The 27,246-nt window shown below is 41.1% G+C and overlaps 1 protein-coding gene across 4 annotated transcripts in view; it reads left to right on the top strand.

Annotated features, from left to right (window-relative positions):
* Nucleotides 1-27,246, top strand: part of EPB41L3 (erythrocyte membrane protein band 4.1 like 3) — a 97,320-nt gene that overhangs the window by 23,478 nt on the left and 46,596 nt on the right. For all 4 annotated transcript variants that reach the window (XM_066183090.1, XM_066183118.1, XM_066183109.1 and 1 more), the window contains exons 2-3: nucleotides 7,493-7,707; nucleotides 12,313-12,510. In XM_066183090.1, coding sequence (XP_066039187.1) covers nucleotides 7,504-7,707; nucleotides 12,313-12,510 — 402 coding nt within the window. In that variant the 5' untranslated portion in view covers nucleotides 7,493-7,503. The remainder of the gene's footprint in view (nucleotides 1-7,492; nucleotides 7,708-12,312; nucleotides 12,511-27,246) is intronic.

Genomic DNA, 27,246 nt, shown 5'->3' with positions numbered 1-27,246 from the left:
CTGCCTGACCCACATCGTCCTCATCACTTTTCACTTCTGAGGTTCCCACTGCTGCTGCCATCACCCTTACAGGAGTGTAGTCAGATTCAGCACATACATGGTTTTCTTTCAGACTGCCTTGCTCTTCTTTAAGTCAGGTGAGGATGCCAGTGGTGTATCCCAGCCTCATCAGTGTGATACTGAGCATGGATCAGGCACTCTCCCATCTTCCACTGACCCTCAAGTAGCTGTGATTCCTGAAATCAGTAAGTTTTCACGTTGTCATCATGGTGCTGATAACTTTGTAGGCTGGGTACGCTAGGGTTTGGCTTTTTTTAATCACTCGTACACCTTTCCACCCCCTGCCCTTCCTTTTTTTTTTTTTTTCTTTTTTTGTGATAATGTACGCTATTTCTGTAGTTCACTCATGAAAAAGTCACATGGGGCTGTTTTAAAAGCCTTTCTAAAGATAGGCTCTGTCATCTGTACTACTCTACTTCCTTTTTATCAGCTGGGACAGATGCCCTGTCAGAGAGAGAGAGGGAGGCATTACTCTAGTTTGACATGACTTTTTGATACATTCATGTTGGCCATTTGTTGTGTTTTGTTCCTAATCTCATTATTTTTACAGGATTAGAAATCCTTTTGCAGTGTGCTCCAGTAACTTTGGTATTAGAAGTACTCTGGCTTTTCTGCTCTCACTTTCCTTTGTAAGACTGGGTGCTGTGTTTGGTCTTTTCATTTCTTTTAGACCTTACCTGGCCTCTCTGGTATCTGCATAGCAGTCGTTAATGGTTTAAAGATGATTGATGGTGGTTCCCCAAGCACTGCAGGGACACTTTCCATGCTCCTTCTGACTTGAAACCACTTGGCTGACTAATGTGTTTGCTCTGTTCTTCCCTTACTCCATCCAACCTGAACTTGCACATCCTGTGTGTCAAGTGAAATATGGCCCCATTATCTGGTCCCAGATAGCTGCTGGGAAATGAGGCACCGGAGAATTCAGCCTTTCTCATGTTTTATAACAGGCCAGGTTTTCCTTCTAATATATTCATAGAGACTCTCTTGTTATTGTTTGCCACATCTCTTGGTTAATTCTAAGTCGTTTGCCATCCTAGTCTTCATTTCTCCTCTTATGGTCATCCCTGAGTCATGTGTCTCTGGTTCTGCTTTGGTGTACAATCCTTTTTTGATATATTCCTCCCCTTCCCAGGTTCTTTCAAAGATTCTGACAGCTTTTGTCCCCAGGCTTGCTAGGTGAAGTTTCTCCAGAAACACTCAGCTGCATTTTCATGTTGTGCTGGTGCTGCCAAGGGGTGTGTGTGTGCCTAGGATGAGGGAGTTTTGGGTCCTGACAGGTAACTCATGTCTGCAGTTCCCTTTTTGTCTCCTTTGAAAGGGGTGGTTTTAAGGTGCCCTCTCCATCTCCTCTAGATTACATTACACCTTCCTTAGATGTTTCCTCTGGTTTTCCTTTCATCTTCATCAAGAAACTTTAAAGAAGTCTGCATCATGCACCTTCTTAGAAGGCCAAACAAATATTTCAAATCATGCTATATATTGCAACACCTCCAACCAGGTTTTTTTATTATTGCTGATTAACACCTCCCTGCCCTCCTGTAGTCTCTCTCCTGCATCTGTGCTTGGGCCCATAACCTCTGCCACCACATCTATTAAGTCATTTAGCCTGGAGCACTCTCTGCTGGCACAATGGCATCATCCGGATGCATAGCACCTTTCTCCACTGGTTTTCCTCTTGCTTCTTGTTATTACTTTTCTGACTTTATTTTCATGTGTTTTTTTTTTTGTTTGTTTGTTTTTTAATGTGCTGACTCTAATGGGTTTGTGGTTATATGTCTACATTTAAGATGCAACAGTGAACTCAGCACAGCCAGTGTGTTTGAGGCGTAAGGGTTGCACTTGCTGGGCTGGAGCCTCACAGCCCTGTCAGACAGATGGAGTACCCATCAGTGCCCAAAGGAGGGCTGTTGCTTCCCCCTCCCCATCCTGGGGAGGTCCAGCCCTCCCAGCTGAACCACCAGGCCCCCGAAGTCACACTGGTGACTTTGAGAAAGGTGACAAGAGCATGTGGTTGGGAGGTGCCATCCAGTGGACCATTTTGTTCCCACCCGTGTCCATTCAGGACACATCTCTGTAGTCGCTTTGGCTTGTTGAGGTCCACTTAGTTAACTGTAATGCCAGGGAAGTACCTCCTCTCCAAGGCTTCCAGTTGTTGCTGGCACTGGTGGTGGGTCAAGAAAGCTGGTTTTAACTCTTGGGGGCCCTGTGCCAGGCATTTGTGGCTTGGATGCCTCCTGCTTATGAGGGTGAAACCCATCCACATTAAAGAGGATCAACAGAAAATGGTCGTTTTCCTAAAAAAGAACCCAGCTGGAATGGAGTGAGCTGAGGTTCAGGCAGTTTGATGAAGCAGTTTATATTTCAAGCTTAGAAGTTGGCGTTCTGGTGTGTATTCTTTTCTTGAAACATATATTGGCATTTCTGTCACTGCTTATTGCAGTGATATTGTTCTCCATATGCTCTTCTCATCAGCATCTCATCGTTATTGGATAAATATGTCTCTCATTATGCAGAACATTATTTTTGAAGTATGGAATCATTATTTTGTTACATAATTTCCAAATTTGGACCTTTGCAAAGATTTATAACAATCTTCAAGAATTACTGTAATTGAAGGAGAACTTTCTACAAAGAGAATTAATTAGATCAAAGAAGCATTTAAATGTAAATCATTAATCCGTGCATTACAGGAAATAGTGGCTATGTATAGTTCATTTAATTATACTTGCTTCAATTTTGTTTTCTCATTACATCACAGTTTATTTGGAATTAATTTGCAATTTCTTGTCTAATGTGACTTCTGTTTGCTTAATATAGAAGATATTTTCACTAGCATGTATTTATATATAAATAAAGGTTTATTAACGACTGCAGCATTAATTAAACTGTGGGCTCTGCTGTCAATTAGCTCTGAATTTTGTTGCTCTGTGGATGCAGCCCAGAAGGTCTGTGCTCTGAAAATGAGAGGTAGAGTGTCAAGTTTTTGAATGTATGAAGTTATACGGTAGACTGGGGTTGTCACTTGCTGCAGGGGACCAGGTGACACAGAGGACAACATGGCTTTGGTTCCCTTATGGAGAAAAGTAAATTACGTTCTCTAAGTCTATTGCAAGTAGTTGGTAATGGAAATGGGAATCTCTCAAGCTGCAATAGGTTGGTAGCTGAAGGAAAGAAGGTCTAGGTGTTGTGTCAGGTTTTAGGATGTAGGGGTTTTGCATAAGTGGTTTGCAGGTTTTGTAGTCCTTATGTAATGCCTTTATGTAGGGTGAGGGTAGGAAAATATTTGTTTTCTGTGATTTGGTCCACATTATATATAAAATTATTGGAGTTGATTTTTTGACTTGTTGATTTGTCATGTTGATTTTTTGAAGTTGTATTTTAATACTTTGATATGTATACTCCCTTACCTGTTGTCGGCAGCACTAAAACACCAACATTTTAATATTTTGCTGATATTTTTTATTTTATACTGCTGAAAGCACATACATTTTTAACTTAAATTTTTAGTATTTAAGTGTTTAGTATTTAGTATTAGATTAAAATAAGCTAGTTTTGGCCTTCCCCTCTCCCCCCCACCCCTCCCTTTAATCAAAAGACTTAATTTTCATTCTGATTTTCATTCTGCAGCCAAATGTGCTTTCAGCTCAGACTATCCAGTGATGGCAGCATCTGTGTTAAGTTTGGACTCAGCTAATCTTTTGGAATCTTTGAATACTGGGTTGTAAGCCAAAGCATAGCTATCCAAGAGCACATCTGGCTTGCATAGTATTACCTCGTTTGTATAAGGTAGTGCTTCCAGGTTCTCTTCATTGCTTTATTTTCTGTTTGCTGGAAAGGGGAATTTGATACAGAGGTATCAAACGTTTTTCTGTGCTGGCAACAGAAAAAGTTTAAGGAACTTGAGTGGTTTTTTTTCTTCCTGTGCTGAAATTCACATTAAAAGTCATGGTTTTGGTACTTAGCCAGTTATAGTAAATAAACTAATCAAATGAGAATCAGAAATTCTCAGCCAGCTGCGTGCTTGATAAATGTTTAGGCATTACCCACTATTCTGTCAGCTTTGCTGCACATAAACAAAGGTGGGGTAATATTTATGTTGGTAAATTTCTTAAGATTACTGTTATTTCTTTCAATAACTGAAATTACCTCTTCCTAGGAGGATTGTTGTGCTACTCACAACAAATGAAACGCTGTCAGAGTTCATGTGGATAAGCAGCTGTTTGCTGAGGAAGGCAAAACAACTTATTGGTTTGCACTGAGAGAGGAATGTTGTTTCCTGCCTTGTAATTTAGGTGTTTCCAACCTGTGCTAGTTGGAAGGAGATAAATCTTAACAATACTCTCATCTGAGGAGTTTGTAAAAAATGAGATTTGCAATGTGTTTGCTTTGCTTCTATTTACACCTGTAAGAGAACAGTGTGAGATCTTGTTCTCAGTATTTGTTATTAAACATGTTGCATGCATGGAGAAATAAAGATATTTGGAAATGGGAACCTTGGGTTAATCAAATCCATCTGCTATCTGACTAATGATAGTAATATTGTATCCAGGGAATCTCTTACACTGAAAGATTTGATAAAGCACACAAAGTATTCTAATAAAGTGCTCTTAAAGCCAGCAACAACTCATGGAACTGGAGAGAAAACCAGTTTCTCCTAGAGAGTAACTCAGTATTGTAAGGCTGTGCTTCATGCAGGAATGTCCCAGAAGAATATAAGAACCACATTTGTTGCTCCCTGAGATTCAAAATTACAACTAGCAGGAAAAGTAAAACCTGTTTACATTTCATGCTACACGAAATTGTGGTTTATGGGGCTAATTTAAGTATCTGTTTCCATGCTTGCAAACAGACAGGATACAAATGTTCATTAGGAAAGAAGCTACACGGGATACAAAAATGGGCTTTCAGAGGCATGGTGATGGCAGCTGACAGAAGATAGACTTTTGGTTAGCATTGGCTTGCAGTCTGATCCTATAGAGAATAATACCTCTTTCTAAACAGTGAGTATGATAGTGACTTTTTATTTACACTGCTCTAAGTAATATCAAGAGGGTGAAAAAAGTATTACAACTTACTACATGCATTACTCTTTGTATTGGTCATAGGTGCTCTTCTGTGTTGTTTGAGCAATGATTTTTGTAGCTGTATATTAGGTTTTGGTAACTTCCTAATTCATAGTTTCTGGAAAACAAAACTGAACACATAGTTTGAGTTTATTGAAATAATTATTGGTTAATTTGCATATCATGTCCTCAAACACTTGTACAAAACTGGATGGGATGGAGGCGAGCAGGGGCAAACTTGAGACATTTGTGGAGATCTGGGTGCTTTTAAAGCAAGGCAAACTTAATGAGTGTCAGATGAAGAATAGTTTATTCCATGTTGATTTGATGGAGTAGTAAAGCAAAACTCTGAGAGATTAACATTGTTGTTCTATTTAATGTTTAAAGCATACAAAAAAGAATGGCTTAGGAGAATTGAACATGGAGGATGGGTTTGCGTGATCTACATTGAAGGAACTTGTTTAGGCTTCCTTCATAGCAAGTTGAAGTCACTCTAGTATGTGATTTATCTCAGCTTAAAGCAGGAATTTAAAATAGGTCAGATGAATCCCTCTCTGAAACGTCTGTTTTTCTGCTCCGCGTTTAAAGTGACCATCTCAGATATGGACAGCTGAAGTTTGATTAAATGAACGCCTTTCTCACTGTCACATTTTCAGACCCAAGTTAATTAATTAATTGCTGTTTGTGGGTGCTAAAGACAATTCATTAAATAACACATTTTGAAAAGGTTTTTTTTTTACAGTTGTGCCAGTTTGAGTGTAGAAATTTACGATGTGTTTCTAAACGAGTGTGTCACATGTTAGTACCTTGAAAATGTGGCCTGGAGCATAAATCTGCCATGTATGCTTTCTAGTTCTGCTTCTCTCTGGTGCTGTTTTGGCTGGCAGGGGGTGGGAACGTGCACCCCCGTCCTCACACACAGTGCAGGAGCTGAGCACAGCCTGAATGCTGTGACTTGCTTTGCTCTGCAGAGACGTGTACATAAGTGAGTTTGAAAATAGTAATTGGCCTCGTTTAAAACATTTTCTGTAAAGCGATTTAGCTTATCGAACATTTAAGTGAAGAAAAAGAGAAAGGTTTGTAGTTTTCTTATGTTCTATAATAAACTCGCTTCTACTAGTAAGCATTGTAGTGTATGCTAGGGTTTCATAGTGACTTCCTAGCAGGTGAATTAGCAGATGTATATTTTGTGGAATCACCTATAATTACGTAGTAGCCATGGTTACCAGGTTAAAGAAATCATGTCCTGATGACTAACAGAAATAGATTGCAGCAGCCTGGTTTGCCTTCAAGTTGCTTAGTAGCAAACTATTCAAGAATAAGTTTGTGAGGTCTGAGAACATATGAGTAAGAAACATAAAAGCACACTCCCTTTGCTGAGCTGACGCAGTCTGCTTTTTCAAATCCTTGTTTTGATAAAAAAGCACAGTATTTTTTTTTAGAGTTGGGGTTTGCGAGTATTTAGTTTGAGAATTGGTTGCCAACCACATATTTGCAAGAAAACTGTTTTACTGAAGTAGTTAAAATTTTGAATGAATGTTGCTAATATTTTCATTTTGATTTAGTAATGGACAAAGTTAAGTACAATCAGACTTTTCACATTCAATAAAAGTTGTATTCCCTTCATTTTAAATCTATCACTTAGAATGACTTAATGGAAGTCTTTACGTTTTCTTTTAGATGCTCTAGCACTTAGAAAGAAATGACAGAAGTGTAGAGGAATTCAAGTGGGAAGGATAGAACTGGGTTTAGGGGCAAGTGTATGTTTGCACTGCTGTTGGTGGACCCGTTTCAGATGTTTCCAGTATGCATAGAATCATAAAATCTTGTAGGTTGGAAAAGACCTCTAAGATCATCTAGTTCAATTATTAATACATTGCTTGGAAGCATCAAAATTACTTGAGTACGTTTCCAAAAGGGAGTGCAGATGTTGAGGAGCTCAGGTCCTGTTGACTTCAGTGTAAAGGACAAAAGATTTAATGTTTCAAGTTTCCATATGGTTTAGAAACCCACAGTGGGTTTTGTTAGATTTAAGGCCTAATGTGTTACTCTCCCTTTATGAATAGTGAACTACGTATTCTGTATTTAACTTGCATATAAGTCCCATTATGTCTGTGTATTACTATGTAGAATAAGATGTTTTGGCAACATGTTTTTTCCCTATAGTATGGATGCATTTAGACCTGGTCTTTTGCACCAGGGAAGCTTTCCTAGGGATCTTGGTTGGGCCAGTGTGATAGGCACTTAAGTTTTAAAGACTGAGGATATTAAGACCAAAACTTTATGAACTTCCTTCATTTTGTACGCCTAGCTTACAAACTCACAGCTCTGAGATTGTACTCAGTAGGTGTGCTCACCCTCTCTTGCAGAATAACCAACCATGACTACAGAATCGGGATCAGACTCCGAGTCCAAGGATAAAGAGCAGGATCAGGAGGAGAGCCCTGCACAGGAAGGGGCGGCGGAGACCCAGCCGCAGGACCAGCCGCAGCCACCACAGCCACAGCCGAGCGAGGAGCAGCAAACTGCGCTCGAGCAGTTCTCGGCGGTGGCAGCGCACAGCACGCCGGTGAGGAAGGAGCAGGTAAGGCAGCCCGGGTGTAAACGCTCACTGCACACAACTGGCTGGGCACAGACCCTCTGCTCCTGGGAAATAACCAGCCTGGCACGTTAGGAGTGCAAATTTATGCTCAGGTATGCATGGAAGGCTGTTTGGTGTGGAAGGCTGTTTGGTGTGATGCTGTAGAGCTGGGCTGGTTGGTCTTTTGCGTTTAAAGTGCAAACATTCTCATGCAGAATATTTTTAAATTCACAGCAGGTATTTCTGCCCCCTGTGCTTAAATAGGAGGACAGTCTCATTAACTAAGCAGGAAACATCTTCGACCTTGTGTTTGCATTAGATAGCTAACAGTGTCAGTTTTTATGAAGCAGAAAATGTTTTCAGAGTTCATTTCTTTTGACACCTGCTGAACACTGTTTTCATGCTTGCTTGTCTGATGTGTGAGCCATGAAGAATCTGTGGTCCCATAAGTTTCTCGTGGGTCTGAAATCACTGCATTATAATTACTTGAGCTATTCATGTAATAGGTTTCAGAAGAGCTATTGCATGGTTTTCCATTTAGTTCATTGTTGTACTTATTAAATTTGCGGAAGCTGCTTTCTTCTTTCCATTAATAATTTCCAGTCAATAGGATTAACAGGCATTTTTCTTCATGGGTAAGTGACACAAAATTAATGAGATACCTGCAAATTGCTTCCCTTAGCTCTATAAGGTTATGACCCTCATCTGGTCACATTTACCTTAGGAGAGTGGAGTAAGCCAGTCTAGCTCCGCCTCTTCTCCACCCTTTTAAGAATTCTGGCTGTTTGAAGTGGGCTCCTGTTCTTTTACTTGGCTGGGGTAGACAATTTGCTTTGCTTTTGCTTTGCTGGCAAAGCAATTTTGATGTCTCAAATAGATCAGAATTTTCCTGTAATTAGTTTGGGGAAAAGAAGCAAAGCTGCTTGTCCAAAAGACATAGGTGTCAAATAAACTGGTCATTGATTAAAAGTGTAATTCTATCAGTCTTAGGCATCAGTATTATTATTTTTAAAGATTTTTTTTCAGACATCTTCAGTAATCTTTGCACTTCAAGTTTCTTTTCTTGTTAAAAATGTAAAACAAATAAACAACAGCAATGACAAAACCCAAACTACAAAATAATCCCAACCCCAAAATAACACACACACACACAAAACCTAATTTAGACACCAAGCCTGTCCACTGTGTGTTTAGAGGTGTGAGGTGCTCTCATGTGCCTTTCTTTCCCAGAGATCACCAGTGAGCTGGGTTCTGTAGAAGGCCAGATAGAAGAACTGGGTTAGTGAAAGGGCTATGTGACACCTTCCTGCTGAGATTGCCAGACTGAATCCAAACTTCCATACTGTAAGCAGACTGCCAAATCCAACTGCACTGATAGGTCCAGTATATTTTGGCTTAAGTGTCTGTATCTCAGGAAAGGGACATTTAAATGCCACACTAAGAGACAAAGCTGTTTCCAGTAATGTCATTAAAAAGCCAAAAACTGAAGGATCTTATTCTTTCTCTTGCTGCCAGAATTGCAGTGAGGGGATGGATTTTTGCTCTTGCTTGTATGAGTGAACCTTGGGAAGGAAGGTTTAAGTTACCAATCCGTGACAGTAACTTTTCTTTGTCATCCTGTGCACATAAAGCCCCCCAACATTTTAATGTAGCTGAATAACCTTTTCATATTGAGATTAACAGGTATTAGAGAAATTAGTCCTTCCCATCAGGTGTAATGCAACCTGACTTTCTGCCTGCCTTCCTGTCTCTTTGAAAAAGAGAAGGCAGCATCACACAAGGTTGGGCACTGAAGTTTCTGAGCAACTACCATAAGTTGATGGGATTAATGTGTTTTGCAAGAGTGGCAGTATCACTTAATACCCCAATGAGAAGCTGCAAAGCATCCAAGATCACTGCTGCTGAATCTTATGACTCCAGCGATATCCTTTGAGAGGAGGTTCAACTTTGGAACGACTGGAATGTACTGTGTCATACATGAGAGAGAATATGCTCAAAAAATGCAAATCCTGAAGCAACTTCTGCTGCATTAGAATTTAGTCCACAACACTTAAAAAATACTGCAAAAACAGAACACAGAAACTACCAAAAAAAAAACCCCAAAACAGTGCAGAAATACCTTGGGGAAGAATTTAGGAGAAAATGAAGCTATGCTTGAAGAGTACAGAATAATTCACTGTGTACATGGGTCTTTCACTGGCCATTTTCTTTTTTCCTAGATTCCAGGATGTCAGGTTTCTTTAGGAAGAAGAGACTTAATACAGTCTGAAAGTACCTCAATGCCTGAACATGTCAGTATAGTTTGGGGGAATCTTCTCTAATAGTTCTTGGCATGTTTTGTTCTCCAGACAAATGAGAGGAAAACCATTTGTATGATTTTAAGCTAGACACATTCCCCTGATCTTAATGTAGATGGGAACCATAACAAACAAAATAACCTCAGTAATATTTTTTAATATTTAAAACTCTGTAGTAGTCTTGATAAACTGAGTTTCTTTATGAAGGAAAATAATGACTAGTCCATTGGGATTCACATAAATTGCTTGCAGGCTGAGTATGGTTCCAAGGTTTAAATGGATGTGGTGGATTTTTTTCTCAAGCAGCTTTTCTGTTTTCTTGAAAGAGATAAGTTCCATGCTGACCTATTTTGTTGGTTGTTTTCTGTTGGAGCACAGTGCTAACACTCACTTGAGAAATGTATTGAGCCACTGGGTAAGACAGGGCCTTTTTTCCCCATCACGGGAATTACTTTTTTTACCCACATATGTGCAAGTGCACCTTTCCTGGCAGACTTCTTTTGACAAAGCATTCAGAAGTCATCACAGCCCCTCTGCCCACTAGCAGCAGTGCAGCTCTGTGCAGAGGCCCAAGCAGGAGGCATCTTCAGTGTTGTATATTTCTCTTCGCACAAGGCTGGACCACTTGCCAGCTGGCTGCAGATGTGGTAGAAGGCTGGCTGGCCTCAAGCCTTGCTGTGAGCCCAGGGGGACTCTCTCTCTTCATCACAGCTGCTGTTAGTGCTAAATGCTCAGCAAACAGCTGATCCACTTACACTGTGCCTTCATCTCCCATCTGTTTTTAAGGTATGCAAGGACCTTGACATCCAGGCACAGAGCTGGTGTCCAGCTGCTGGAAGGAGGAATTCCTCTTGTGCTGGAGCGACATGGGGGAAGAGATGGCTGGTGCTAGGCTGCTCCTGAGGAAGAACATTCACGGCCTGGGCGATGAAATAGATTTTGAAAGCAGCTCTAGCCTTTTTATCTTTTAAGCACAGCTTTCTTCCAGTTTCCCCATCCAGGAAAGCCCAGGAGGCCATTGCTGTGTCCTCCTTGCAGGAAAAGGAGGACAGTGAGGTCTTGCCACACCTCTTTGTAATTTGCTGGGCTTTGGTGGGAGCTGACACTGTAGGGATCACAGCCAGCTCCAAATTGTCCTTTTCCCCCATTTTCAGAAGACAGAGGAGAAACTTAAACTTGTTTTTATGAAATCACTCAGGGACAGTACCCCGTGATTTAGAAGTACACTGTTGTTTCAGGTTGTATGATGCGACATTGTTCTGGTCCCAAAGCAGCTTAAAGCCTTTGGATGGATTTGCTCAATTTTCATTAAGGTTTATTATATATAAGGAATGGAAACAGACTTGCAGGATTATTTTACAATGTATTTTCCACTAATACTTGTTGCTTATTACACTGAAATAATTCAGTGCCAGAGCAGGTTGGGTTTTTTTGCCTCGTAGTGAGATAACAGAAAGATGTCTTTATTTAACTTAAGCTTTAGCTGAGGTATTACTGCACTCCTGTTGAGGTTTTGTTTGGAGTCTATCAGGGATATAACTGATGAGAAGGGTAATGACTGCAGCACAGTGCTGTTGCTAGGAAGGGTGAAGTGCTGTAAAGCTGTTCTGGCTTTCCCCTAGTGCTGTGAAGAGGACTGTGGGCTGTGCTGCGTGATGGTAACTTCAAATGACCTGACCCTCAGATAAACCCGAGCAAAAGCAACCACTTCTTGCCCCTCTTCCCTGTCAAGTATTTCTCTTTCAAATAGCACCTACTTCTCTCCAGCTCGAGAGACTTACTGGGCTGATGCCCAGTAAGAGCAAAATTCATCCTCTTATCCTGTTCATTTAGCCAGCTGGATGCCCATTAAAGTTGTTTGGCCCCTCACTTCTGCCATGTTTTCTTAATACTTTGCTTGGGTGCTTGGGGAGCCTTTTACTCTCCCGGGGATGTCAGCATACTCTTACGAATTCACAGTGTTCAGGGGGAATCCATGCCCTCATTCAGGGACTGTTTTCCCACTGACAGCAAAAGTAGTACAAAATTGATGGTGTTTTTCTATTCCATGGGACAACATGTAAACATCCCGTGATTTAACAGGTATGGGACTTCGAAGTAATGTCAAGAAAGTGTAGGAGTATCTGCTCATCAACAAAATTTACTGATTACTCAGTATTTCCAAAACACCAAAAAAAAACCAAGTGCAGGAAGCCCAATTGGGATTTTGTACCTGTGGAAAAAGTAGAAGGCTTAGAATACTTTCATGAATGCCCCTCCTTCATGGGTGTTCTGTACATTTCTTCAAAAAGTACCTTTCTCTCTCTTATAGGCCACAGAGAAAGAACAGGAGTTTGCTGCTGCGAGTGCAAAACAGCTGGAATATCAGCAGCTAGAGGACGACAAGCTCTCTCAAAAATCTTCATCTAGCAAACTTTCCAAGTCTCCTCTAAAGATCGTCAAGAAACCGAAAAATATGCAATGCAAAGTGACGCTCCTGGATGGGTCAGAATATGCATGTGAAGTAGAGGTAAATGGCTTTTTGCCATCTTTTTTTTTTTCATCCCGTCAGGAGGCAAATGGTGAAAATTGTATTTTTAATTTAAGAAAAAGGATGAAAACATGATATTTCACCAGTGCCAAGCACAGAGATACTTTCATTGTTTTCTCTGGAGGTTGCTGAAGATGGTGCTCAGATTTGAGCCGGATGAGGGATTCTGAGCACTCCCTGAAACAGCCAGATACTCTGGGTTAATTTTCTGTTGGCACATGCCACAGCAGAATGCAAAAAACAAAGTATGAGCAACAAAGCCCATAAACAAAGTAGGATTTTGATCTCACTGGACTTTTCTTTTCCTTGGTACTTTACTGAGTTGAGTCTTCCACTGAGTCACTGTCCATAGAGTAGTTGTGACTATTGTGAGATTACTGCGGGCATGAGAGGCACCCTGGGCAAGTGGAGGAAATGTCAGGCACAAATAGCAGTGAGAATGGGGAGTTTTGTGTGCTTTTCCATGATGTCTGTGAATCATAACTGTCTGAATGTTACTGGCAAAAAGATAATGTGATTTTTCTGTAAGGAAGCTTGCCTTCCCTGCTGGGACTCCGACCAGAGCCTACTTTTGGGAGGGATGTCTTTGCTGTCACTTAAAACCCAGTCTGTATCTGTGGGCAGACCCATGCCAAGATGATGCCTTCAAATCCAGAAGGCCCAGAAAAGCAAAAAGTGAGCATAGTTAGCATCTCAAAGAAAAATCAGCATCTCAGGGTGGACCCTTTCTCCATTCAGTCATTGTCATCAAGGTGATTTTTGGGCAGTGGACCGGCCTGTACTGTTTTGGGTCAGAAGGTCATGCATACAAGACAAGGCTGAGTCTGACCAAGCAGTGGTTGCAGAGGAAGGATGTGCCTTGAAGGGCCTGGCTAAGCCAACCATCCTTTGGGTAACTGCAGGGTTCCACGGAGAAGAAAAGCCACCTGGGGAGAGCAGGAGAGTATAAAGGCAGAGATGAAATAGTCTGCAGGCTTGAAAGGGAAAGCCACAGGAGCATGGGGAAGGAGAAAGGGCAGAGAAAAGGAGTACCTGACTGGGAGCCAAATCATGGCATCTTTACAGTCACGTCGCACTCAGCCCATTTGTCCTTCAGCTGCTCTCATTTTCAGTGCTTTGGAGAGTGGCAAATTTTTATTTAACCCTGGCATTACAGTTTGGGTCAAATGTTGTGATGCTAGGAGTGAGCTGCAAACAGAAGCTGGTATTTTACTACTCTTAGAGCAAATTAGCCATCCATGTGGTTGGGTATCTTGATTTCACTGGCCAAGTCCTATGTTGTTTCCTTCAGTCTAGGACTGGCTATCTGGACACATCCTTTGTGATTATTAAATGGTCATTTCTTGACCTGCAGTCTCAGTTTTGTCACTCAGGGATAGTGTGGGAGCCAGTAAGCTGGAGGAATGACTCATACTGGCTTTGATGGAAAGAGTCAACTCATTTCAGCTTTTGCCACTCGCTTGTAAAATGTGAGTCACTTTCTGGAATACAATCAAGCAAATCTTACCAAATAAGATTTCTATGGAAATCTTGTCTAGCAGGCTGAGCTTTATCGGAATCTAAGATGGAGCAGAAAGGGAGATTTGTTATGTTAGATTTCCACTTATGCAAAAAAATACTGTGAATAATACTTTTTATAGGAAGTTTCACTCTTTCACTAAACTTGAGTTCTCTTGAAGTGTCAAAATGCTGACATATGGAAGCCATCATGTTTTATTGCTTTTCAGATTTCTCTGCTTTGCAAGTCCTGAATAGCTCTTGAATAATGTCCAATATAAGTTTCGTATGAATTTTTTCTACTTACATCGCTGAAATATTTTCAAGTTGTATTGACTGCCATCAGTAATCGTTTTATCTGCTTCTAAGATGATCAGACTTCCCGGGCAGAATGTAATATTGATGAGAATAGAGCTCCTAAAAGGATGAATTTTCAAATAACAAAGCTGTAAAGCGATGATGATGAGCAGACCATGGGGTGCATTGAAACAAAGTTAGTTAGGAGGAGCAAATATTTCAGGCAACGAGTGCAGCTGGAGTGGTGCATAAATTTGCATACCTTAAACAGTGTGATTCAGACTTTGCACCCTTCCGAGGTAGTATTATCAGTATGTTGTATGTATTGATGATACAACTGCAGGTGCCTCTCTGGCACAGCCCACTCTAGCCCATGGGAATTCTTGGTAGATCCAAAGGAAGTCTACCGCCTACGTGCATTAAGTTTAGCTACAGCAAAAGGATGCTGAGTCCAGTCAATACAAATGATGTGACTTTCATTGTGTTTTTTCTCCAGAGGAGTAAAGAAGTATTCACAAAGGGAGTTAGTAGGGCAGGGAAACTGAGGGTCTGTCTCAGGAGACATCTCAGGAAATCGTGTAGGAGGCTGAAGGTGAAGTTCTACAGAAATTCTGGGTAATAAAGTTCTGTGTCAGTTACACAGAAACTTAATGCTGCAGCATAAGAAACAATCATATTTCAGAAAAATGCTATCATATTTTAAGGATCATCTTCAAGTGAACTCACTGTATCAAATGGGGGGAAAATATTTATATGCACAAGCTTAGATACATACATACAGATATATAGATATAGATATAGATAGATATAGATATAGATATAGATATAGATATATGTATTCTTCTCTGTCAGCAGCACACAAAACCATGCAGTTTTCACAGAATCACATAATATTATGAGTTGGAAGGGATCCACAAGGATCATTAAGTCCAACTCTTAAGTGAATTGCCAATTTCAGGGATTGAATCCACCCCCTTGGTGTTATTATCACCATGCTGTAAGCAAGTGAGTTAATCTCAGTTCTTTCATATATATAGATGTATATAATAGAAAGTATACTAAGGCACCCAACAAATTGTGGAGCGCAGTAAATTCCCCAAGACCAATTTTTTAAAAGGAAAGGGAGAAGGACAGACAACATGGCAATCAGGAATATGATACTTCCATTCCTTGTGTCCAATCCACATAACTGCATCTTTCAGAGTGGACAGTGACCCAAGGTAGGGATGTGATAGTTTTTAGATGTGAGTCAGAAATGTCATCCTGTGTTGTCAGCTCCTTTTTTCAGCTCTCTGCATATCCTACTTCTACCTACTGAAGGCTACAAAACAATGTAATCTAGAAGGACCAGAAACTTAGAAACCTAATTTTGAGCTAGAATAATAGCTCTGTCAGTGAATCTTGATTTGGATGCAGGCCAGGTATTTATCTCTCCACAACTGCATTCCCTAGTCGGGGAGTCGGGGATCATTATAGAATCCATCAGTTACTCTATAAAGTGCTTTGCAAATGAGAAATGCTTTTCATATATGTTAAATATTAATGTAATTTAAAGGAGCTTATTGCTCTCCAGTAGAGCACAACCTACAGCTTATCAATTATGTGTTCATCCCGTTAATGACCTGGCAGCCAGTGTGGCACGTACTCACAGCTTGAGACACTTCTGAGGCAAGTTTGGTTAATCTGTTATGCCCTTGCTGTCCTTTGTTTCAGAAGCCCCTCTTTCTTGTTCCATATTTAATGCTGAGCATCTTCACTGTCTGCTGCTGTATCTTTCAGTCTCTCACACATTCACTGCTTTGCATTTGTGACACTGGGGGTTTTTTATGTTGTATGAGATGTATGAGGGAAAGTGTAGTGGAGCTAACTTCAAAGCTGAGGTTAACAGGGGGTCATCTAATGTAGTCTCCATTCAGTGAAAGGATCTTAAGCAAATACCAGGTAAAAGCTTTCCCTTGAGGCCCTGCAGTGTTACTGCCTGTGTACTCTATCTGTCCTGACCCAGAAAGTCTTTCATGCAGTAACACATTACAAGCCAAAACCAGGTTAAGGAGGTAACCCAACCTGTTCATTCATCCTTCTCCAAAACCATAAACCACCAGGGTTACCATCTGTACTCCCAATGCTGCTCTTGTCCAGAAGCCTGCAGATGGTAGTGGCAGCCTTATTTCAGAGGGGGGATTCCTTTCCTAGGTGGGATTGCCACCTAACTAATGGTGCTTCCCCTCCCCAGGGAAAGCTGTTGGCTTTTGGAGAAGAGGCATTTGTACATTGACATTGTCCCAGTACTCTGCCAAGAAAAACAGCCTCAGGTTGGCTGTGTGTTTCTCCCATGTCATGAAGAACCTGGAGATTTCTGGGACATGCTGGATCCCAGGAGTTGATGCAGTCCATTCAGAGGGACACAGGGTGGTGGTCTCCACCTAGATGTCCACCCCTGCTTGGAGTGATTCTCCTTGGGTTCTTCATTGTGCTCTTCCAGCTAGCATCAGGCTCAAAAGTGTCCATTGTCAAAGCATCCAAGGCCAGAGCTGTGGCCAAAATCGCACTTCAAAGTGGTAGCTGGAGATTTCTCTTTTAAGCAAACTAGACCTATGCTTTGCATTCATTGGTTTGAAGAGATAAGGAAAAAGCAAGATACAAGACTGCACATTATTTTCAGATAACCTTAAAAAAGCAGTGAACACACCAGTTCAAGTTTTTCCTAAGATTCAAAAAAAACAAGCAAAAATAACTTATTTCTGTGTTTCCTCAGCTCTAAGTAGGAGTTTTCAAATGCTGTAGTACAATTATGTTTTTTCTAGGATTTATTTTGCTTGTTGTCCTTATCTGCCCCATCTCAATTTTCTGTTATCTAGACCACTGCATTTTAATTAAAAGATGCAAGTGGAACAAGCTGTCATGCTCTCCATTACACATAGCCTAATTTAGTGTCTTCCTAAAACAAGTTTGAATCTGTCTTTGTTTCTGCTCTAAACATATACATGCTGTCACTCACAATATGAGGGCAGAAAGTGGTAACATAATCTGTCTAAATAAATGGTAAAATAATTAGATTTAATTTTGAGAGGCTCAGCTGTCTGCGGCCAATGGTAATTTATACTCTTTCGTCATTCCTGTACCACTCACACTTTCTTATCATGCAGGCCACCAGTGAATGAAAACAAATGTTTCCATGGCAGCCTGTCTGTGGCATCTCTGCAGCCCTACATCAAACAGCAAGTTGACGTAGGATCCAGATAAGCTGCACAGCACATGGAGAAACAACATCTCACAAAGTATTACTGTTAACCCCACTTCTGTGTCAGTGGGGGTCAGCTGAGGTAGGAAGGGGCCAGTAAAAATACACTGTACATGGGTGTTTTTTAACTCCAGTTTTCTCAGTCATGTTGCCACTGCAACTTGGGCAGTGGTTCGGTGTCCCATGCTGTAGCCACTGGGCACGCCTTTGTAATGAACCTCTGGTGACTTTCTCCCTGGTGGAGACCCCACTTTCTCAATGGGTTTCTCCACATCCTCAGGTGACATCAGAGTAGCATGCTTGAGTTGAAATAGCAAGAAGTTTTCTTTTCATACGTTTGAAAACAGGATTTGTAACATAGACCAAAGAAGACTGGAGTGAACTGGTCCCTTTCTGCCCTACACAAGTATGGGCAGAAATCCTTTTTGAAAATGCACACGAAATAAACGGATTCTCTAATAGTTGAAATATCTCATTTTCCTGTTAAAAAGTGAGAATACAAGATGCTTCCATAAAAAATAGGTCATTGAAGATTGTCTTAGGACAGGCTTGAAGAGTTGAGAACCAGCAGAATTATTTCTGCGCTGCCACCTCTGCCAGAAATAAAAGAGAGTGGTGGCTGCCTATGCTGCTTTTCCTGACCAGTAGGATTCCCTCTGGAGGAAAAATCCTCCTGTGTTTCTGTATGATGGTGGGGGAATGCATGGCCCCTTGGTCCCCCTCCCCACACAGTGCCCGGGCTAACCCTTCCCTGGGAGTTTCTGTGTGTGGACCTGCAAGCCGCTTTTGCAGGGGGAGTTTAATAACATCAAATTTCTCCTCCATTTTGAGGTAGGTTTTAAGGTCAGGAAAGAAACCTTGTAATAAGACGCACCCTGCATTCTGAAGGATACAGTTTCAGTTACCCCCTGCACATTTTAATTGTTTAACGAATTCCACACAGTCTCTTGCAAATGGCTTTACATGTGAAACTGATTACTGAATGCAAGAGGGACTTTTTTTAATAAGTCTTTTCCTTTTGACCTACTCATTGCTTACATTTCACTTAATTTAATATGAAGACCTTTGTTTTGGGTTTTGTTCCTTCCCCAGGATATGTTTCAGTAAAAGTGACTGAGTTGAGAGGCATCATCGCTGTTACACAGCATGTTTTCTGTCCCCAGACACTCTAATTAGGGCTGACTTGGATTAGCCAGGGGATTCACTTAAGATCTATGTTACCTGACACATGTCAGTAGGAGTCTGAGTATTGCCTGAATATGTTTCAGCTGAATAAATTTAATATACGGCTCTTCTGACTTGCTTTTTCCAAATACCATGGGCTGCTTTTTATGAGTTAAAATACTTGTTAATTCAGGAAGCACAATGATCTGGAAATCATCACCAATGTTATCCAGCTCATAATGATCAACTGTGAGACTGAGCAGAGAAAGGGGATTTTTCTTCAGTTTGGTAATTAAAACAAAAATAAAACCAAAAATGTTTGGGCTCCCTTTTAGTAATTATGATTATTATTCTTATTTCACTGAAGCTAAAGAAATCTAAATCAAAACAAGTCAGGTTGAGCTAAGCCTTTTGGAAATGTCACAAGGCTGAGGAATTGGGGCTGGAGCATTTCTGCCTTGCCAGGGGAGTCTTAGGTCCTCCACAGCTTCTTGTGGCTGGGAACATCTGGGCTGTGTGGCATTCAGGGAGAGGGTCTCTTACAACCTCGGTAGGAAGACACCTGAATGATTAGACAGGTATTTTCTCCAGTTAATATGCAAGTATTTTAGAGACTGAATGAGGAACCAAGAATTAAAACTAAGTCACTCCTTTAGATGTACCAAGTGAACAGCAGGTGGGGCGTTAAATTGCACGTTTTTGCACAGCAGAGGACATGGTCACAATCAAATACCAGAAGTTTAAAAAAAAAATTGTACACATTTTCTCTACATTTTCTACATTTAATCCTCTTAACTACTGCCTTTTGTGAATAGTTTCTGAAAATTATTTGTGCAGTGAAAAGTTGAGTTTATCAGGCAAAAATACTCATTTTGATACCTTGGAGGTGCCAGCCATTTTTCATAACATTGAAAACTATTATGAGGGATCCACCTACATTGACAAATACTTTCAGCTGCTCTGCAACTGCATATTTTTGGGTATAAATGGTAAGCTGAAAACTTCCTACTGAAATATTGCCTCCAGTTCCCTCCCCTTGGGGCACCAATTGGACACAAGCCAGGCAGCAGAAGCTTGTTCTCCATCTGGCAGAGTTTTTAAAAAACTGGATTTGGTCATGCACACTCAAACTGAGGCACTGCACGGTTCATTGCTGCTTAATCTGTTTGCAGGAGTCCAGGAGAGGATGATCTTCCTTTCACCACAGACTGATAGAGGTCTGTTGGCTCCAGGAGTCCTGTCCTTGTCACCATCCTTGCTGATGGCCTCACCAGGGTGAGACTGCCTCAGTCCCCTTCATGTTTGTCTTCTCCTGGCTTATTGCCTGGGGTGGTCTTTGCCCCAGAGAACTTCCAGCTTCTTACCAGAGTGCCTTGTGCAGCCAGCACCCCACCTCTGCATGTATTTTTTAATGACTGCTGGAATATAAATAAAAGAGAGTGGGTGAAAGGCTTTGTCTTTTCCCTTTTCCAAATGGACATTCAAAGCCTTCTGCTGTTTCTGTACAATGGGTACCTTGCCCCCTCTACCTCATGCCCAACCAACACAGAAGTTGCTGGTTTCCATGTCACTGCCCAGTCGCACTCCTGCCAAGCCTCCCTGCATTTTGTCATGTTTCCTGCTCTGTTTCTATGTCACTGAAGTGCCTGCTGCTTGTTGCAGTCCCAGCCGAGCTAAGTTCATCATCAACTCTGTTTCTAGTTTTTTTAATTTCTCCAATTTATAGATGCTGTCCTCATGTTTACACTAAGAATTGCCATTTCCAGACCCAAACGAAGTAATTCTTTACTTTATTATCATCCTCTTAATATATTAACATGTCAAAGAAAATCTTAAAGCCTCATGTGAGTGGGTTTTTGTTTTTGTTTCCAGCTGAGCCCCATGCAGCACTGGGCTGCTTTTGTGTTTTCTTATCCTTGTCTGTTGATACAGTGAACAGAACATCATAGAGAGGGCTGGATGGTGAAATATCTGCTTGCAAAGCAAAGTGTTGATAGGCAGCAAGGTCTGTCTCTCATGGTTTATCTCACTCTGGCAGAAATGGTTTTGATCTGAAGAGGATAAAGCTTGGATGTAGCTTGAGAACAGGATGTGTTAGTTTTCATGAAAACCCCAGCTTTGATGGTGCAATACTATCTAAAGTACCCCAAATCTAAAAGCCCAATTGTCCTGCTCCCTCTTCTGCCTCAAGAGCATCTTTCTCTACAGTGTATTTTTTTTTTTTCACTCCTGGCTGGCAATGTAGGTCAGAGAGAGCTCTGTAGCTTTTAAATTCATATGGCAAGATTACTCTGTAAATCGGACTATGTTGACAGTAGAGCTTTTTTCAGCTGAAAATAAACAAACTGTTTATGGTTGTTTTTCGTTGATATGTGCCAAGGACTATTTATATTTCAGGTAGTGATTGGTTCCCCTTGCTGTGTTGGTACTAGGCTTGTGCACAGTTAGTTAGCGTGTGAGATGAGGAGAGATGAGTGTTTGCTGCGTTTTTCAAAGTATAGGTAGAATAAGGAAAATATTTATAGCCACCACTGGAAAGCTTCAGCTGCTGTAGTGAATCTCAAGAGACTGCCTGAGTTACTTCAGAGTGTCTTGCAGGTGGGCAATCAGGAGGCATTAAGCCAATGGATCAGCTGCATGTCTAGCTAAAATCCAAGCCCAAACAATCTGTGCTCTCAAGAAAGCTGAGTGAGGGAGTTACTTTCTCCACTGAAAAGCCTTCATAAGTGGAATACTGTTTATTATTTTATGTCATGATTTAGAAAATGTGTGATGCTAATAAATGTGCTGAGAACAGAACTTCTAATTGAGGAATTGTGTCCACTGTTTTTTATATTCATTTATCAGAGGGTAGTGCTCATAAGCTGGTAGCAGACCTCAGTTTATATGGTATGCAATTCTGTTGATGCCCTTGGGATGCATTTGATAATCATTACATTTGACAGGTGTTTCTGTAGCCATTGTGCACAGGCAGACATGGCTCTCACACTTCCACATATAAAAACATGCTCCAGAGTGTTTGTTTTTTCTCGAGTGCAGTTGTGTTGTCATGAACAGAATGCTCACTATTTTCCCAAGAGGACCCTTTGGTGCTCTTAGAGCTTGTGTGGGGCCTGTGCTGGTGTGATCTCTGCTGCTGATGTAGAAGGCAAAAACCCTAATTTGGTTTGATGCCAGAATCGGGACTAGGTCACCAATCTTCTTACTGGGATTTAGCAGTCCTCTGGGTTTTTTTAGATTAGTGCTGGCTGTTTTGGATTGTGAGCTCAAATGGCATTAAAGAAGGTTGCCCCTGATAAAAACTATGTCATATTATACAATGTCATTGACATTTGCTGCAGGTATGTAACTGTAGCTTAGGCAGTGTTATGTATTTATCTGTTTATCTAACTTCTTGGTTAGTGGTTGACAGAAAAGGTTATTTTCAGGAAAGGTAATACATTTCAATATGGTGTGTTGCAATAAATATCAATAAAATGCTGAATTATAGTGCTACCATAATGGGGGGAAAAAAGAGAGGGATCAGTCATCACTGTGTGTTAAAATACCTTCTCATCTACCGTGTTTCCTTATGTGGCATTCATTTATAGGTTCAGAGCAGTGTAAGATAGTGTTCTAAATTAAAAGGCAGAGACATACATGCAAAATATTATTGCAGGTTTTATTTCAAACTATCAGTCTATATCAGTCACCTGTTGGGATGTTTTATGAAGGTTCACGCATAAAGAAGTTAATAAAGAAATAGAACAGTTAAAGAGCTTACGTTGATATGCAGCTTTCTGGAAAAGCATTTCTGTACATGAAGTAGCTTCATAACAGGAAAAAAAAACTTTTTAATAAAGCTTTTAGTCGGCAAAATCTTTCTGAAATTGCCTAATTCTTAGTTCTCCCCACTTGGCCTAAATATTTCATTCAGTAGACACTATCTAGAAGTTTAACTTGGGACATTTCCAAATACAGTTTACCATTGAAGTATGGAAAACTTTTGAGTACCAAAAAATGAATATATTTTGCTTTGAACGTTTTCTTTTCTTGGAGTGTGTTTTTTTCCCCTTTGCACCCTGAAAGGCTGGCAAAAATGTCTTGTTCAATACCTCCAAGGCTTGCTGGCCAACTGCTTACACGCTGGATGAGAGCATTCTGTCCGTCCTAGGAATACATTTATGAACATTTATTATTAATGATTACATGTTATAGTTTGAACATTTATGTCTCCTCCTCATCCAGGGGAAGGCGACAAAGTTTCTCAGAGGGCTGGAGCACCTCTCCTGTAAAGACAGGACTGAAAGGGTTGGGGTTGTTCAGCCTGGAAAAGGATCCAGGGAAACATGATTGTGGCTTTCCAGTAGTTAAAGGGGGCTTACAAAAAAGAGGAAAAAGGATGCTATACTCAGACAGCTAAGTGATAGGACAAAGGGGAACAGTTTTAAACTAAAAGAGGGAATATTTAGATTGGATGTTAGGGTGGAAGTTCATTACTGTGAGGGTGCCGAGACACTGGTTGCCCAGAGTAGTTGTGGATGTCCCATCCCTGGAAGTGTTCAGGGCCAGCTTGGATTAGACTTTGAGCAACTTGGTTTAGTGGAAGGTGTCCCTGCTTATGTCAAGGGGGGTGGAACTAGATGATCTTTAAGGGTATTTCCAACCCAAGCCATTGGTTTATAGCACTTTGCATATGCAAATTTTTTCTGCAAGAAACAAAGCAGTTGGAATAAAAAGACAATATGAGTTAATTTCCTTTATTTTTAAGCAGTTTTTTTTTGTTTGTCTGTCTGTGTGGAAGAGGGGAGTAGGGCATTTGTTGTTTGCTTTGTCACTGTATATCCTACCTTTGGTGTACAGTGTTACGCTGCTGACTTCAGCAAAGGTTTTTTTTCCCTAGCAGAAGTGACTTGAAAATGTTTTGTGAAATGCCTAGAACATGGCTTGCAACACACTGAACTTTCAGGTGAATTAACTGTTGATGATGCTTCTGGAACTGCCAGTGCCATTTTCAACAAGCACAGCAGGGGATTTAGAGACCTAAATTCCAGTGGTTAAGTCATGTTATGCTCACAGATGTTTTTATCCTACACATTGCACATGTGATATTTACTTCAGCAAACCAGAGGAAAACTTGCTAATTAGCAGCCAGTTGAGACTCCGGGAAAGATTCTCTATCCTGATTTTCTTTCTGGACTCTCCTCACTTAGCTTCCTGCTGGGAACTTCAGTTGAGAAACTATAGATTTGAAGAAATTCAGGAGTTTTGTCTTCTCTCCTGTCACCTTTCTGCTTCATCTTCTTTTCCCTGTGGAGAGAAACCGTGGAGAAATATAAACAGGGAAAGAGCAAATCCTTTGAAAATGCAAATTACAAATGTGTAGAAGTGAAATGAAGTTAAACTTCTTCCAAATGACTTTTTCCATCTATCTTCCTTGGGAAAAAAAAAAAAAAAAATTTGCTCTTTCTTTCTGTTGGCTTCAATCAAGACACTCAAAAATCATGTTCTCCGTCTTTGGAAAATTTCTGGCCTAAAGTGCAGTGCTCAGCTTCTAAAATTTCTCAGTTCAGCTTTTTGGTTCTTGAACAGCTCAAACTCTTTTCAAGAAAAACATGGGAAATGTCATGGTATGTTGATTATTATTTCATTCACAGATAAAAAACGTGCTCCCTACCAGAACAATTGAGTTTGGAGTGAGTTTAGAATCTCTGATTGACTTTCTGTAGATGGAGAACCACATGGCCACATTTGGAACTACAATGAACATCCACTTAAAAATTCACATCTGTTTGTATGCATGTATTGTATGCCTCAAATTATATATATACTTGCCTATGCATACTCATTTATGACATGTGTGTGATGTTCATATCCCTCCCCCAGAAATGGGGTTCTCAATGCAAAAATGATCTGGCAGGCTTGGTCACTTTAGTTTGCAGTTAGTATTTGCTGAAGTACTGGGGTTTTTTTTCCAGGATTTGGCTTATATTTTGTGTAAATTGGGTAGTTCATGAGGAAAGAATGAGAAATTGTTTGTCAGGAGGCTGGAATTCAGAGGCTCAGCTGGGGGAATTTTAAAAGAGTGCTCTCTGTGGTGAGTACAAAGTATTCCTGACAACCAGTTAATCATTTTCACTTGTTTGTGTTGCAAGAATAATTGCAGAAGCTGCAATGTGGGGATGGAGAAGCTTCCCCTTGTGTATGCTACTTATTTGTTGCCATGTACATTTTTACTTTTGCAGGTGTTTCACTTGTGTTTGCACATAGGAAACTACCACACAGCCCATGCAGTGTAGAAAATGAAAGTATCAACCAAATTGAATTGGTCGATAACTTAAATTGAAACAGTAAAATGAAATAAAATCAGTGGTCTGCACACAATTGAAATATTTTTCATCAAAAAAATTGAAACATTGGAAATGAAAAAAAGAAAAAATTAGCTAATTCTTCTCCACCAGAAGGAAGAGGGGAGAAGGAAGAAGTTAGTACAGCCACATGCCAAAATACATTACAGCATGCAAGGCTAGAGCCAGCCCACACATTTTCACGGTGCATTGTTGAGATCCATTGGAAAGTGCAAATGCTAATTAGGAATGTGAACCAGAAAACCTCAACATCAGTTCGAGTCCAATTATTTGTACCAGGATTTTATGACACTGATCTGCTTGTCCTTATTCCAGCGATCCTGCCTAACTAGAGTTATTACAGTAATTGTATGAAGTTGAATGCCAGGCTAGTGGTAGTGTAACATTTCTCACTGGCAGCTTGGCAGCTTTTCCCAGGAAAGCAGCAAGGTCGTTTGCATATGTATTTGTGCAGAAAGTTACATGCAAACTCTTCCCTTTTAAAATCCAGGTCCACAGCTGCGATGCATTTTCATCTTGCTGTGCTCCTTGACTGATCAGAAAGGGAAGTGCCAGTTCATCGAGCTGTACTGACCTTGCGGTTACTGTGCAGTGGAGTTGATGGTTATTGGTGGCAAAAATGAATCCTGTTATAGATGTTTGGCTGTGGAACTCTGTTCTCATTTTGTGTTTTCCCTAGCACTGCAAAATTTGGTCTCAATGTGATCTCCTGTAATTGATTCCATGCTGCAAGCAGCCCTTGCTCAGCGTTCTGCACCCACATGAGACTGCAGCGTTGAATGCCAAAGTAGAACCGCCCCAAAGTGTATCACTTTGGAGGCTTCAAGAGTTTTCATTTCTAGGAAGCAGAGAGGGCTGCTTGCCCTCTCAGTTTCCTCTCAGTGAGAGGAGGGTAATCTGGTGAGCAAAAACAGGGCGTTGAGGGTAAGACCAGCACTCTACCCTGTAATCGGACACTGAACCCCTTAGCGCCTGGGGAGGTGCACAGGGATCCCAGTATCATGGCTGTGCTGGTTCAAAGGGACTGGAGAGGCCCCTGACACGAGCAGGGCAGTGAGCAGATGCAGTCAGGCCAGCTGTGGCATTGCCTGGCCAATGCCTTGAAATCCTCTGAGAAAGAGGCTCCTCAGTCGTGTTGAGCTACCAGCATTGCCCCTCTAATGAGAAATCTGTCAAACAGAGGATAGAATTCTGTCTGAAGGAAGCCTGACAGGTCCTCAGCATGGATTGCTCTAGCTGGCACAGAGCTAGGAAAGATGGCTGGTCCTGTGGGTTGGAGGTTACCCAGCAAGTGAAAGTGGGTCATTCAGGGTGAGGTACATCAGAAGAGGCTCAGGCTGCATTATCAGGGTGGGTGCCAAAATGGCCTGCAGGAAGACTGCAAATGATTGTGTTGCAGGGACAGGGCAGGTTTGCCAAACCAAGAGCCACAGCAGCTTGAAGACCTTTTGGAGAGGTGGTGCCTCCTGGCATGGGGCAGCCAAGCCTACAGCCTTTCACAGAAATAAGGTTTGTCCCTTGGAAGTGGCAGATCTGAATCCTGACAAATTTTCCTTTGGCACAACTGGCTTCCAGCCTGGGAAGCACCATCCAGCACATAACATTTGAAATCTTCCTCATCTCTTCCCTATATTTTACTGACTCCCAAAGGAATTTTCCAGAGTCTTACTAGCACCTGTAGGACAAGGAAGTTGGTATCTTATCTTTGTATTAAGCTGTTGGTTGCTCATTTGCTCTATCATTTCCCTCGTTGCTTAACACAACACAATAACATATGGCTTTGGTAGCTAGGTTGGTGCAGTACAAGGTTTTTATTACTAAAGGGTCCTGATGGGCAAAACGGTGAACAGAATCAGTGATGTTCCCTGGCAGCACAGAAGGCCAGTGCCATGCTGGGCAATGTTACCAGGAGGTTGAGGGAGATTATCCTTCCCCTCTACTCAGTCTTGGAATGTTGAGTCTGATTCTGGGTTCCCCAGTACAAGGGAAACATGAACACACTGGAGAGAGTTCAGCAAAGGGCCACAGATACGATGAAGGTGCCGGAGTACGTCTTTTATGAGGAAAGGCTGAGAGCTGGAACTGTTCAGCCTGGAGAAGAGAAGGCTCAGGGGGATCTTGGCAATGTGTATAAACATCTGATGGGAGGAGTGAAGAAGGCAGATACAG

Source organism: Chamaea fasciata, unplaced genomic scaffold (genome assembly GCF_029207755.1).
Source record: "Chamaea fasciata isolate MVZ Bird 193981 ecotype frontalis unplaced genomic scaffold, bChaFas1.0.hap1 SCAF_1, whole genome shotgun sequence".
In the NCBI taxonomy this organism is placed as follows: Eukaryota; Metazoa; Chordata; class Aves; order Passeriformes; family Sylviidae; genus Chamaea; species Chamaea fasciata.
The sequence above is the reverse complement of the archived record's forward strand: the minus strand, read 5'-3'. Positions and strand labels throughout refer to the sequence as shown.